This window comes from Thamnophis sirtalis, unplaced genomic scaffold, assembly GCF_051295495.1.
Source record: "Thamnophis sirtalis isolate CommonGarterSnake01/CBP01778 unplaced genomic scaffold, rThaSir2_p1.2 scaffold_9, whole genome shotgun sequence".
NCBI lineage: Eukaryota > Metazoa > Chordata > Lepidosauria > Squamata > Natricidae > Thamnophis > Thamnophis sirtalis.
In genome coordinates this window covers 76289630-76302601 of record NW_028261389.1, presented here as the reverse complement: position 1 = coordinate 76302601, position 12972 = coordinate 76289630, and the positions used below count along the sequence as shown (strand labels likewise).

Below are 12972 nucleotides of genomic sequence, written 5' to 3'. Positions count from 1 at the left end.
TGAGTGTAGAGGTGGGCTCTGACTTTTTTTAAAATTAAAAATCATCAGACAGCGACATCTACTGGACAGGTAGAAAATAAATGAGTCCTACTCAGCTATTATATCTGTTGGAATATTTTAAAAAATCTGTGTAGATATCCAGATTTTACTTTACTTTACTTTACTTCATACTTTACTTTATACTTTACTTTATACTTTACTTTTATTTTACTTTAACTTTACTTTATATTTTACTTTACTTTACTTTATACTTTACTTTTACTTTACTTTATACTTTACTTTATACTTTACGTTTATTTTACTTTAACTTTACTTTATATTTTACTTTATACTTTACTTTATACTTTACTTTTACTTTACTTTATACTTTACTTTATACGTTACTTTACTTTATACTTTACTTTATATTTTACTTTTACTTTACTTTTACTTTACTTTATACTTTACTTTACTTTACTTTATACTTTACTTTTACTTTACTTTATACTTTACTTTACTTTATACTTTACTTTTACTTTACTTTACTTTATACTTTTACTTTACTTTACTTTATACTTTACTTTACTTTATATTTTACTTTACTTTATTTTATATTTTACTTTTACTTTACTTTACGTTATACTTTTACTTTATACTTTACTTTACTTTATATTTTACTTTACTTTATACTTTACTTGGCCTTGAGTTTGATTTGATGCAACATGGGGGGTTTTTTATGCAAAAAAGATGCAATGTTCGTGTTGAGGTTCTCCATACACCCTTTGATAGGATTAAAGATTTGCTAAAGAATGAGTCATAGGTTCATTCTTAAGGTCCAATGGTTTGCATGTAATTTCAGAGAAGATAAGAATCATGACTCAATCATGAGTTTAAGAATTGAGAACATTAAAACATCTGAAAACTATACAGTAGATGTAGATACAGATATGGAAAGAAGGAGGGAGGGAGGAAGAGAGAGAGAGAGAGAGAGAGATTTCCACATCATTTAAAACCAAAGATTGTTTTATTTACATTTAGTCTCCATTTTCCAATTATTTCCAGAGAAATTTCTAAGTGATATCTCTGTCTACTCAAATGCCTTGTTGGGTAAGAGTGCTGAATATAGGTTAAATACGTTGTACGTTTGTTAAGATTATATTTCTATATATTATCAAGTGTTGTGTGGCTTTTGATCATTGTTTATCTATGTGTGTGGGGTATAGATAGTTATTGGCTAAAGGTCCCATACTTTTTGTTAGCCTTATCCTCCATAAATTTATCTAATTCTTTTTGAAAATCGTTCCTCCGTAAGTTAATGGCAATTTCCAAAAAAAATAGCAATTTTCGGAAATTCATAGCAATTTCCAGAAATTCATCTAAATTTCCAAAAATGCATCACAATTTCCAAGGAATTAATCGAGGACCATAATGAAATGGCAGTTCATTTATCTTGAACCAGCTGCCAATTGTTATCATTAGATAACCCTCCTGTTCTGTCCTTTTGAGGCTATAATTCCATGCCAACCATACTTTTCTTATCTTTATCAATCCCACTTGTCTTCGAGATAAGGCAGCTCTTAGGAATCATTCATTGTTGGGCCCCAACGATAATAGCAGGAGTGAACTGTAGGCTGCCTATCTGGTTCAACCTTCTGCTCTTTGCAAAAATCGACTATATAGGTGACCTTCTAATCCCTTGTGAGAACCTGCAACTTCTGAGAGGCCACCAATGATCCAGATAGAAGGTTCCAGAACTTCCCCTGCTTAACAGCTCCTGCAAGAAGAAATTCCCAGCCTGGAATTTCAGCAATTTTACTATTATGTTTAACCGAGAATACGGTCAACCCGTTGCAGTGACAGGGACTTTTTAAAAAGAAACTTGTAGGCCATTATTTTATCTCCCCTACTCTTCCTTCCTTCCTTCCTTCCTTCCTTCCTTCCTTCCTTCCTTCCTTCCTTCCTTCCTTCCCTTCCTTCCCTTCCTTCCCTTCCTTCCCTTCCTTCCCTTCCTTCCTTCCCTTCCTTCCTTCCTTCCTTCCTTTCTTTTTTTACTGGCTGAAGGTTTTATTAAATCCATAAGTTTCTAAGGATGCAGGGATCTGCCTTGTTACTCCTTATTTAACAAAATATCCAGACAATTTTTATAAGGATGCAACAGGATCCGCTTTGTAATTCCTTATTTAGCAAAGTACCCGGACAATGCTCCTTTATTCTATGTTCGGCTGTCATTATCAAACCAGGAGGATTTATTTTCTATCAAGAGAGCCAAAGTATGCTACAAAATGCTCGCAAAACCAGTCACATTTCGATGGCTTTGATCACTTAACATAAACTATATACCACAGTAGGCTTTTAAAAAAAAAATGCTATTAACTTGTTGAATTCTGGTGGCCGTAATAAAATTAATATCTTTGCAAGTCCTGTTGTCAGGCACAAAAGATCAGGGCCATATGCAATACACACACACACACACACACACACACACACACACACACACACACACACCAGTGCCCCATTTTGGACCCAGTAGGCCTCCCTGCAGCCTCCTGGAACCAAAAATGGGCCCTGGGGGGGATGTGCCACCCTCCCCCTGCCCTTGACACATGCGTGCATGACCCTCCACGCACATGCCCTCCAGCCCCCATGCTTGCGTGTGCATCTCCCAACCCCCCCTCTGTGCATGCACAGCAGAGACCCGAAAATCAGCTGGTCGGTGGGAGACATACACACGTTGCAATGGAGCTAACCTGGGGCGATGGCTCGCGTGCCCGGAAAGAGGCCTCTGCGTGCCACCTGTGACATGTGTGTCATAGGTTCTCCATCATGGCCCTAGATCTTTCTCTGATGGAGGTGCCCCAGTGCTATATGGGTGCATTTGATTTGAAAAGAGCCACAGCTGAACCACATCTCACGGAATACGTCTCCATGTTCAAGGCTGTGAAGTCACTTTAAATAATGGTTTTGTTCTCTAAATTGTCAGCCAAAACCTGCCAGTCTAAGAGAGGAGGCTTCCATTTCTTATATATAATACCATACAATACAAGAGCAGAGTTGGAAGGGACCTTGGAGGTCTTCTAGTCCAACCCCCTGCCTAAGCAGGAAACCCTATACCATTTCAGACAAATGGCTATCCAACATCTTCTCAAAGACTTCCAGTGTTGGAGAATTCACAACTTCTGATTCCACTGATTAACTGTTCTAACTTTCAGGAAATTTCTCCTTAGTTTCAGGTTTCTTCTCTCCTTGATTAGTTTCCACCCATTGCTTCTTGTCCTGCCCTCAGGTGCCTTGGAGAATAGTTTGACTCCCTCTTCTTTGGGGCAACCCCTGAGATATTGGAAGTCTGCTATCATGTCTCCCCTGGTCCTTCTTTTCATCAAACTAGCCATACCCAGTTCCTGCAACCGTTCTTCATATGTTTTAGCCTCCAGTCCCCTAATCCTCTTCGTTGCTCTTCTCTGCACTCTTTCCAGAGTATCCACATCTTTTCTACATCGTGGCGACCAAATTTCTTCCTATAAGTCATTTATAAAGTTGCTGGGTACAATTGGGCAAAGCCAAATGAGGGTGCCCTCCGTGGTCTCTGAGCTTGCTTGTTTTCTTGCAAACGTTTCGTGACCCAACTAGGTAACATCATCAGTGCTAGCAAGGAATAGAGTTAGCTGTCAGTTTACATTCTGGAGCCTTGCCTGTCTGCAGGGGTGGGTGGTGGGTGGGGGTGCTCTTAGAGATTCTTTGGTTGGGCTGTTTACTGATGGCTCTTTGGCAGTTTCTTGATTGGGGGGTATTGTTTATTTGATTACGTGTCTGCAGTTGACCTTGGAGTTAATCTGTGCTGATCTGAGTGCTGATTATTAATGGAGAAGTCCTGGGCTCTTTCTCTTCTCTTTTGGCGTGTTGGTTGTCTGTTTTGCATAGATGTAGCTTATGTCTGTATTTATAGATGACTAATTTCTCAGAGGCTTCTAAAAATTCCCTGGCATTTTTTTTTGGGGGGGGGGATACGGCCCGCTTTAGGATTTTCCCAATTGAAACTGTGATTCAATCTATCTGCATGTTGTGAAATTAAAGAATTTCCACCATGCCTTCTGACTGCCAGCTGGTGTTCCTGGATGCATTCGGCCAATCTTGTTTGTCCTGCATAGTGGCCGTTGCGGTCATTCTACTGTTTTTGACTCCTGGATTTTTCTTCTTCTGAGGTGGCCAGATCTTTTGTCTTGCTTAGGATGTATTGAAGGGCTTTAAGTTGGTTTGCATGCTACGCTGACTCCCGTGGTGGGATTCAAATAATTTAACAACCGGTTCTCTGCCTTAATGATTTCTTCCAGCAACCAGTTCACCAAACTGCTCAGAAACTTAACCACCGGTTCTCCCGAAGTGGTGCGAACTGGCTGAATCCCACCAGTGGCTGACTCCATGTGGTTTTGTAGTAGCTTATTTGTGGTTTCTGAGATATTCTTGGTGTATGGCAACACCGCAATCAAGAAACTGCCAGAGCCATCAGTAAGACTGTCCTCATCCACACAGACAGGCCAGAATATAAATTGACAAGGTACTCCACTCCTTAGTAGCACTGATGATGTTACCTAGTTGGGTCATGAAACGTCTGCAAGAAAACCACCAAGCCAAAGAGCACCAAAGACCCCCTCATGTCAACTTTATTGATAAAGCCAAAGCTTGGGAAACTCTTCTTCCAAAATGGTGCTAAAATCACTTATGGGCACACTCGTAAGTGTGGTCGTTCAATTAGCTGCAAATTCACCTGAATATCGAATCCTAGGATTGGAAGGGACTTGGAAAGATTTCCAAGTCCCAAACTTACTCAAGGCAGGAGACCTTTATTAAGACTCTTCTTGAAAGCCTCCAGCGATGAAGCCACCCACAACTTCTGAAGGCAACTTCCGTTGCACCGGTTAATTGTCCTCACTTTAAGGAAGAAATTGCTCCTTCAATCTCTCCCAACTTCCTAGGAATTGTGGATCAGTTGCAAACTGGAAAAGAAGAGCATTATGCGCTTCCCATCCAGATCTCTCCAAAAGCTATGGAACCCAAGGGGGCCACTCCATAACCCCACATTCCCCTCTTCTCTCAAGGAGGGCTTCTCCAAAGGACCTGGCAGCCAAACACGAAGTAATAGGTGGAAACTTATCAAAGGAAGATCCAACTTGGTATAACCTTGTGTGGGCCTGTGGAGAGGAGGTGTGAGATAAACAGTAAATAATTTTTAGCCAACTAAAATAATAACAAAGAAATGTAAATGGATAATATTCAATGATACATGCAGGTGTGTTATGGGGGCGGGGGAATGCTTAGATATCTTACTTAACTGAATCTGTTTCAGAATAGGTCATAAAGGTGTAACGTTATTGGAGATCTATTGAAACTGCAAATGAATGCCAGCAGGTGGTTGTGTCTTTAAATATAAATGATTCTAGATAAAAACCTGTTTAAATAATGGTGACTAAATGAGAATTGTGGTACAGGGATAGTAAAATACGTAATTTTTTCTTTCTTGACTTAAAATGTACAATTCGATTTGAATGAAGTATATGTAAGGATTGTGGAAGAAACGCATTTGTAACCAATCGATGCGCTTTCTACAAGATGTAACGAAAGATTTCTTTTTGTGTGTGTGTGTGTGTGTTTTTTTAAAAAATATATTTTTATTCTTTTTAAACAAAACAACAGATACAAAAACAAAGCAAGAGAGGGCAAAAAAGAACAACTTTCCCCCATTTCATCAAGCATATCGTTTGGTTACAAGTTTTCGTGCATCAATTCTTAAACTTAGGATAAACATCACTGGTTTACATTAAACACGGCTAAATGTTTCGCTGTCTTTGAGCATTATACACTTAGATTACCATTAATATTATTCCATTTGTAACAATCCTTATTTCCTTAAATTCATAACTATCTACCAAATAACAATAAGTCTTTGAACTATTATAGTATCACCTACCTCTAAAGAGAAAAAGCGAAGATTGGGACAAAGAATTCCCATTGGTTTACAATAAAACATTCATATTTTCAATTGACCATAATGTCTCCAATCATCCAGACTTCCAAGAATGGTTTCCCATTATTCATTATTCATCCATATAGTAGTTAAGTATTTCAATTCATGTATATATCAATTCTTCCTTACTTCATCATTAATCTGTTTAATGTACAAAGATCTTTCTAACGTGAAATGGTCACTACATAACAATTATACCAAAGTATTCAAATCATCTCTTTTTGTGTGTGTTTTTGTTTAGTTAAAACAATAAAAAATAAATAAAAAAATAAAATAAAAGGAAGATCCAACTTGAACCTGTGGAGAACTTTTCTGGCAGAACTTCCGGTGGGGCCATTGGGCTGTTTTTCGCCCTCCCCAGGCATGCCCGCACACAATTTTTGGTACATCTTTAGAAAAAGGTTTGCCATCACTGACCAATGGAGTTAGAGCAGGAAGTCTCCAAACTTGGCTGTCTTAAGACTTGTGGACTTCCAACTCCCTGGGGGGAATTCTGGGAGTTGAAGTTCACAAATCTTAAAAGTTGCCCAGTCTGGAGACGTTTATGGAGATTCTCAGTCATCCTTGTCATGGTTCTGGTTTTTCTTTGAAGATGTTTCGCTCCTCATCTGAGAAGCTTCTTCAGCTCTGGCTGGTTTCCCCACCATCCCTTCAGAGCCGAAGAAGCTTCTTGGATGAGAAGCGAAACGTCTCCCAAGAAAAACCAGGAAGTCCAATTGCCTCTTGAAAAAAAGCACCTTTGGGACAAGTGTGGAGACTTAGCTGGGAAATTCTGGGAGTTGAAGTCCATAAGTCTTAAAATTGCCAAGTCTGGAGACTTAGCTAGGGAATTCTGGGAGCTGAAGTCCACAAGTCTTAAAAGTTCCAAGTTTGGAGACTTATCTATGGAATTCTGGGAGTTGAAGTCCATAAGTCTTAAAATCGCCAGGTCTGGAGACTTAGCTAGGGAATTCTGGGAGTTGAAGTCCATAAGTCTCAAAATCGTCAAGTCTGGAGACTTAGCTAGGGAATTCTGGGAGTTGAAGTCCACAAGTCTTAAAATCGCCAAGTCTGGAGACTTAGCTAGGGAATTCTGGGAGTTGAAGTCCATAAGTCTTAAAATCGCCAAGTCTGGAGACTTAGCTATGGAATTCTGGGAATTGAAGTCCACAAGTTCTTAAAAGTTCCAAGTTTGGAGACTTGGGAGTAGAATGAAGAGTAGGCCTCATTGGTTCAGAGCATAAAATCTCAAGCTAGACTTCAAAGCAAATCTTTCCAACTCCCTAGGAATTGTGGATCAGATTACAAGCAGTTGGTTCCCCAACAGTGTGGAACCCAAGAGTAAAGCTACTCCATAAGCCCACATTCCCCTTCTGGTGGCTTCTTTGGGGAGGAAGAAGTTAGGCTGAGTAAACAAGGCCACCACTAGAACTCCTGATCCTCTTCAAGCCACTTACTCCTCGGAGTTTCCGAGGGGGGCTCTGCTACTCCAGGGGCGGGGCTTCTCAACCCGTGACGCATTTTCAAACGGGCCAATCCACTCCAGCCAAGACTAGGCGTGAGATTTAGCAACCTTCCCCGCAGGGGGCTTTTAAAAAGAGCTCCATTTTGCGGGAGGTGGCGTCGGGTGGGTGGGTGGGAAAGGTGTGTGTGTGTGTGTGCACCGATCGGCCCAGCCGGCGCCCCCTCCACCACCACCACCCTCCTCCGCCCACTCCTCACGCCCTGTTGGCAGCGCAGAAGTTGCGCCTGGCAAGAGAAAGCGAAAGAGGAGGGGGGGGGGGGGAAGAAGAGAAAGTGACTTTCGCCGGGGAGGAGGAGGAGGAAGAAGAAGAGAAGGAGGAAAGAAAAGAGGAGAAGAGGAGAAAAAGGAGAAAGGAGAAGAGAAAAAGGAGAAAGGAGGAGAAAGAAGAAGAGGAGAAAGAGGAGGAGAAAAAAGAGAAGAAAAAGGAGGAGAAAGGAGAAGAAGAAAGGAGAAAAAGGAGGGGGAGGAAGAGGAGGAGAAAAGGGAGGGAGAGGAGGAGAAAAAAGAGGGGGAGGAGGAGAACAGGAGGAGGAGAAAAAGGAGGGGGAGGAAGAGGAGGAGGAGGAGAAGAGGAGGAGAAAAAGGAGGGGGAGGAAGAGGAGAAAAAGGAGGGGGAGGAAGAGGAGGAAGAAGAGGAGGAGAAAAGGGAGGGGAAAGAAGAGGAGGAGGAGGAGAAAAAGGAGGGGGAGGAAGAGGAGGAGGAGGAGGAGAAAAAGGAGGGGGAGGAAGAGGAGGAGAAAAGGGAGGGGAAAGAAGAGGAGGAGGAGGAGAAAAAGGAGGGGGAGGAAGAGGAGGAGAGCCGAGATTGCTGGGCGGCCGGTGGCGGCGCTGGAGAGGACGCGAGCCCGCAGCAGCAGCAACAGCCGCCGCCGCCGTCGTGGCGCTAGAGCGAGGATGAAGCCGGCGGGCCCTGGAGGCGCCCCCGCGGCCGAAGGAGGCGTCGGCGTCGGTGACGGCCAGGCTCCCGGGCTGCCTCCGCTCTCCTCTCCTCCCGCCGGCCCGGCGTGGGAGCAAGTGGTGCACTCGCGCTCGCAGGCGCTCTTCCGCGGCAGCAGCAGCAGCAGCAGCGGCGGCAGCGGCGGCGGCAGCCCAGTGCTGGGCGACGCCTTGAAGCTGCTGGTGCCCCGCTCGACGGCCTTCATGAGCTCGGAGGCCGAGCTCTGGGACTTCCTCTGCAGCCTCCGGCACGAGTTCTCGCCGGTCATCCTCCGCAGCAAGGACGTCTACGGCTACGCCTCGTGCCGGGCCGTCGTGCCGGACTGGCCCCGCGGCTGGCCGCCGGACGACGACGACGACGAGGAGGCGGCCGGCACCAGCAGGAGAAGCAGGAGAGGAGGAGGAGAAAAAGCCCCGGCAGCCGCCGCCGCCAACAAGAGGAAGCGCCCGCCGACCGACGCCAAGAGCCGCCGGGGAGGAAGGAGGGCAAAGCCAGCGGCCAAGAAGCCCAAGGAGGACGGGCTGATTCCGCCCCGGAAGCTCTGGGCTTGCGAGAAGCGGCCAGTCCCTGCCCGACGGACCCCTTCGGATCCGGAGCCGCTTCCCGATCCTCCGATCCCGGCCGAGATCCCGCTGTCCGCCTTCCCGCCGATCAAGGTCCGCGGCGACATCTGGGAGCGGCGCAGCTTGGAAACCGCCCGCCGCCGAGCGCAACGCCTCTGGCGGGTCGACCTGGCGCCCGTGGTCAAGTTGCGCCGCATCCCGACCTCCTGGTGGGAGAAGACGGCTTAGGAGGAGGAGGAAGAGGAGAAGGAGACAGAAGGATATTGTCTCACTTGACAGTCCTTTAACAGAAGGGGGCCCCTTGGAGGTCATCTAGACCAACCCGCCTGCCCTGCTTTTGAGGAAGTCATCTAGTCCAATCCCCTCTACTGGGGGATTCGAACTGCTGAACTTTATGTTTATGACTGTTAACCCCCATTCAGAAGACCTTTAGGAGACACGTGTCCAGCCGCCTGTTTACACAAGTCCCTGGTTTGGTTTTTTTGGGTCTGGATGACGTGGTCCTCTCTTTTATTATTATTATTAATTTGTTAAGGACACGGGGCGCTGCACTTTAAAAAGGGACAAGGCAAGGGGGGGCTGGCCACCCTCCCCCCCACTTTTCGTCCTTTCGTGGTTTTTCCTTGCGAGCCAGAAAAAAATAAAAAAATAAACTGGGATTCGGTTTCGTCTGGACGGCGTGTAGAAACCGAGGCAAACCGGCTGAAGCCTTATTGACATCCGCTTGCTTTCCCAATGGGCTACCTCACTTTTCTAAGGGAAGCGCCGTTAACTTTTGCTTTCTTCCAAAGAACTTGGCCCCGGCTGCAATAAAAACGCCAATCCAGGATTACGGTCTCCTGCTTGGGAGAGCAAGGGGGTTGGACTAGATGACCTGCGAAGGTCCCTTCCAACTCAACGTTAATCTGATTGTTGGTTTTTCCCCCCCCCTTCTTTTCCTATGATGAATCTGACCTTTGTATTATATTGCACTATATACTCAGGGTTATTTGAACATGCGAAGGGTTTTCCAGTTTTTTTTGGGGGGGTGAGCATGATGACTCATCGGCTTTGACCAAGGAAGTTTGAGGAGTTGAAAACTTTAAAAGACTGATCTGGTAGTGCAAAAAACATTTCATGCTGTTTCCATCCCCTTTTTTATTATTATTATTATTATTATTTTGTAATTTGGACTTGATAAGACACCGTTTTGATATAGTAACGTGATTTGTAGCTGTTTTAAAAAGTTTTATAGTTGGAATGAACTAGGGGTTCCTGTAACGGCTTCAAGAGTTTGTATTAGATGCACGCTCAATTTTATATTGATTTTTTTTTGCTTTAGAGAAGGTCCTATCGACCGAAGTAAAAAAAAAAAATTAATAAAATTTAAAATTGGAATGTGCCTTCGTAACATGGTTTATATTTGCGTAGAGCAGTTTCAGATGGATGTTAAAGCACTATTGACATGCTCACCTCGCGCCATGTTTTGAAAAACTTAAAGTGTTTTTTTTTGGGACTGGATGCTAAACAGGGATAAACCTGGTTAATACAGGTAGTCCTTGACTTACATGGATGGTAGATAGAAAAAATATAGCTAGATAGATAGATAATACATAAAGGTAGAGATGATAGAAAATTATATAGACAGACAGACAGAAAAAATATAGATAGATGATAGATAATATATAGATGATAGAAAATGATGGTAGATAGATGATAGATAGATAGATAGATAGATAGATAGATAGATGATAGATAGATAGATAGATAGATAGATAGATAGATAGATAATTATAGAGATAATAGATAGATAGATAGATAGATAGATAGATAGATAATTATAGAGATGATAGATAATATATAGATAGAGATGATAATGATGGATGGTAGATAGAAAAAATATAGCTAGATAGATAGATAATACATAAAGGTAGAGATGATAGAAAATTATATAGACAGACAGACAGAAAAAATATAGATAGATGATAGATAATATATAGATGATAGAAAATGATGGTAGATAGATGATAGATAGATGATAGATAGATAGATAGATAGATAGATAGATAGATAATTATAGAGATGATAGATAGATAGATAGATAGATAGACAGACAGATAGATAGATAGATAGATAGATAATTATAGAGATGATAGATAATATATAGATAGAGATGATAATGATGGATGGTAGATAGAAAAATATAGCTAGATAGATAGATAATACATAAAGGTAGAGATGATAGAAAATTATATAGACAGACAGACAGAAAAAATATAGATAGATGATAGATAATATATAGATGATAGAAAATGATGGTAGATAGATAGGTAGGTAGATAGATAGATAGATAGATAGATAGATAGATAGATAGATAGATAGATAGATAGATAGATAGATAGATGATAGATAGATAGATAGATAGATAGATAGATAGATAGAAAAATTATAGATAGATGATAGATAATATATAGATACAGATGATAGAAAATGATGGTAGATAGAAAAATTATAGATAGATGATAGATAATATGTAGAGATGCTAGAAAATGATGTTAGATAGATAGAAAAATTATAGATCGATAGATGATAATATATAGATAGAGATGATAGAAAATGATGGATGGTAGGTAGGTGGAGAGAGAGAGATCTAGATATCGGTGTTCGTTTCCCCATGAATTAATTACCCTTGGTTGCTCTAGATCAGGGATAGTCAACCTTTTTATACCTACCGCCCACTTTTGTATCTCTGTTAGTAGTAAAATTTTCTAACCGCCCACCGGGTCCACAATAATGGTGATTTATAAAGTAGGGAAGTAACTTTACTTTATAAAATTTATAAAGCAGAGTTACAGCAAACCCCTACCGCCCACCAGGAAAGCTGGAACGCCCACTAGTGGGCGGTAGGGACCAGGTTGACTACCCCTGCTCTAGATAATGTGGCTTCGGGCATATTTTTGTGGATGGGGACCATGGCTAACAACTAAATCCAGATTAGAAGAAGCGGTTCCACCACAAAACCGCGGTCGACTAAAGCGCGCTCGACGAAACCGCGTACCTGACGTCATCACAGCGCGACGAAAAAAGCACGCTGTGAGCGGTAAAGCTAAAATTAACGCGTAAACCTAAACCTAACCCCCCTAAACCTAAACCTAACCCTAAACCTAACCCTTAACCTAACCATAAACCTAACCCTTAACCTAACGCTAACCCTTAACCTAACCCTAAACCTAACCCTTAACCTAACCCTAAACCTAACCCTTACCTTTACGTGAATCGGCTTGCTTTAAAAGCGCTTTTTAAAGCGCCCTTTTTTCTCCGCGGTGGTTGTTGTCGCGCTGCTGATGACATCAGCGACGCGCTTTAATCGGGCGCGCTTTAGTGGACCGCGGTTTTGTCGTGCCACGGAAGAGGCGCCTGCTGTAGCTTGTCTTAATAACAGCTCAAGAAGGAACACTATCAGCCAAGAAATTTCTCCTGAAGACTTGCACCGACAATTTGGTTTTTTAGCACATTTGCCATTTGGGGAAACGCTTAAACGGCTACAATAAAAAGATGTCGAATGGAACCCAGACCAGGCGAAGGAAGAGATCTTTACTGGATAAAACTGTTTTTCTCTCTTAATTCTACTATGATGGATTCTTCCATTGGTGTGGGTATTTGCCAAAGATGTGGGAACTGAGTAAATGGGCCTGGGAATCTGGGCTAAATATCTGAAATTGAGAATAATACCTTCTGATGATGCATCCTGTGGCATCTATTTTGTGCACGGTAGCAGGTAACTTACCAATGGGCAAAAGCCATGAGCCACAGAGTCATTGGTATTGTAGTTTTTCCAGGCCACCAAAGTATCTGGCTTCCCAATGACTTAAAAAAAAAATAACTGGGAAATCCTAAAATCTTTTCTCAGCTCTGGATACTCCCGTAATAGAGCAAAGATTACAGGGAGCCCTGGATGTATGACCCACCCTCCAGCCCAAAATGTCCGGGG

At 42.6% G+C, this 12972-nt stretch overlaps 2 protein-coding genes across 2 annotated transcripts in view; one reads left to right on the top strand and one right to left on the bottom strand.

Annotated features, from left to right (window-relative positions):
* The window catches only part of PIK3CG (phosphatidylinositol-4,5-bisphosphate 3-kinase catalytic subunit gamma), a 70163-nt gene that overhangs the window by 43346 nt on the left and 13845 nt on the right, over nt 1-12972 (bottom strand). The window lies entirely within an intron of this gene.
* On the top strand, nt 8256-10383 carry CCDC71L (coiled-coil domain containing 71 like). The gene has a single exon (XM_014066456.2). The coding sequence runs from the start codon at nt 8397-8399 to the stop codon at nt 9228-9230; it is 834 nt and encodes a 277-aa protein (XP_013921931.2). The 5' UTR covers nt 8256-8396; the 3' UTR covers nt 9231-10383.

Bases quoted from the DNA above. Each gene is read 5' to 3' on its own strand.
- CCDC71L (XM_014066456.2), top strand. From the start codon at position 8,397: ATGAAGCCGGCGGGCCCTGGAGGCGCCCCCGCGGCCGAAGGAGGCGTC.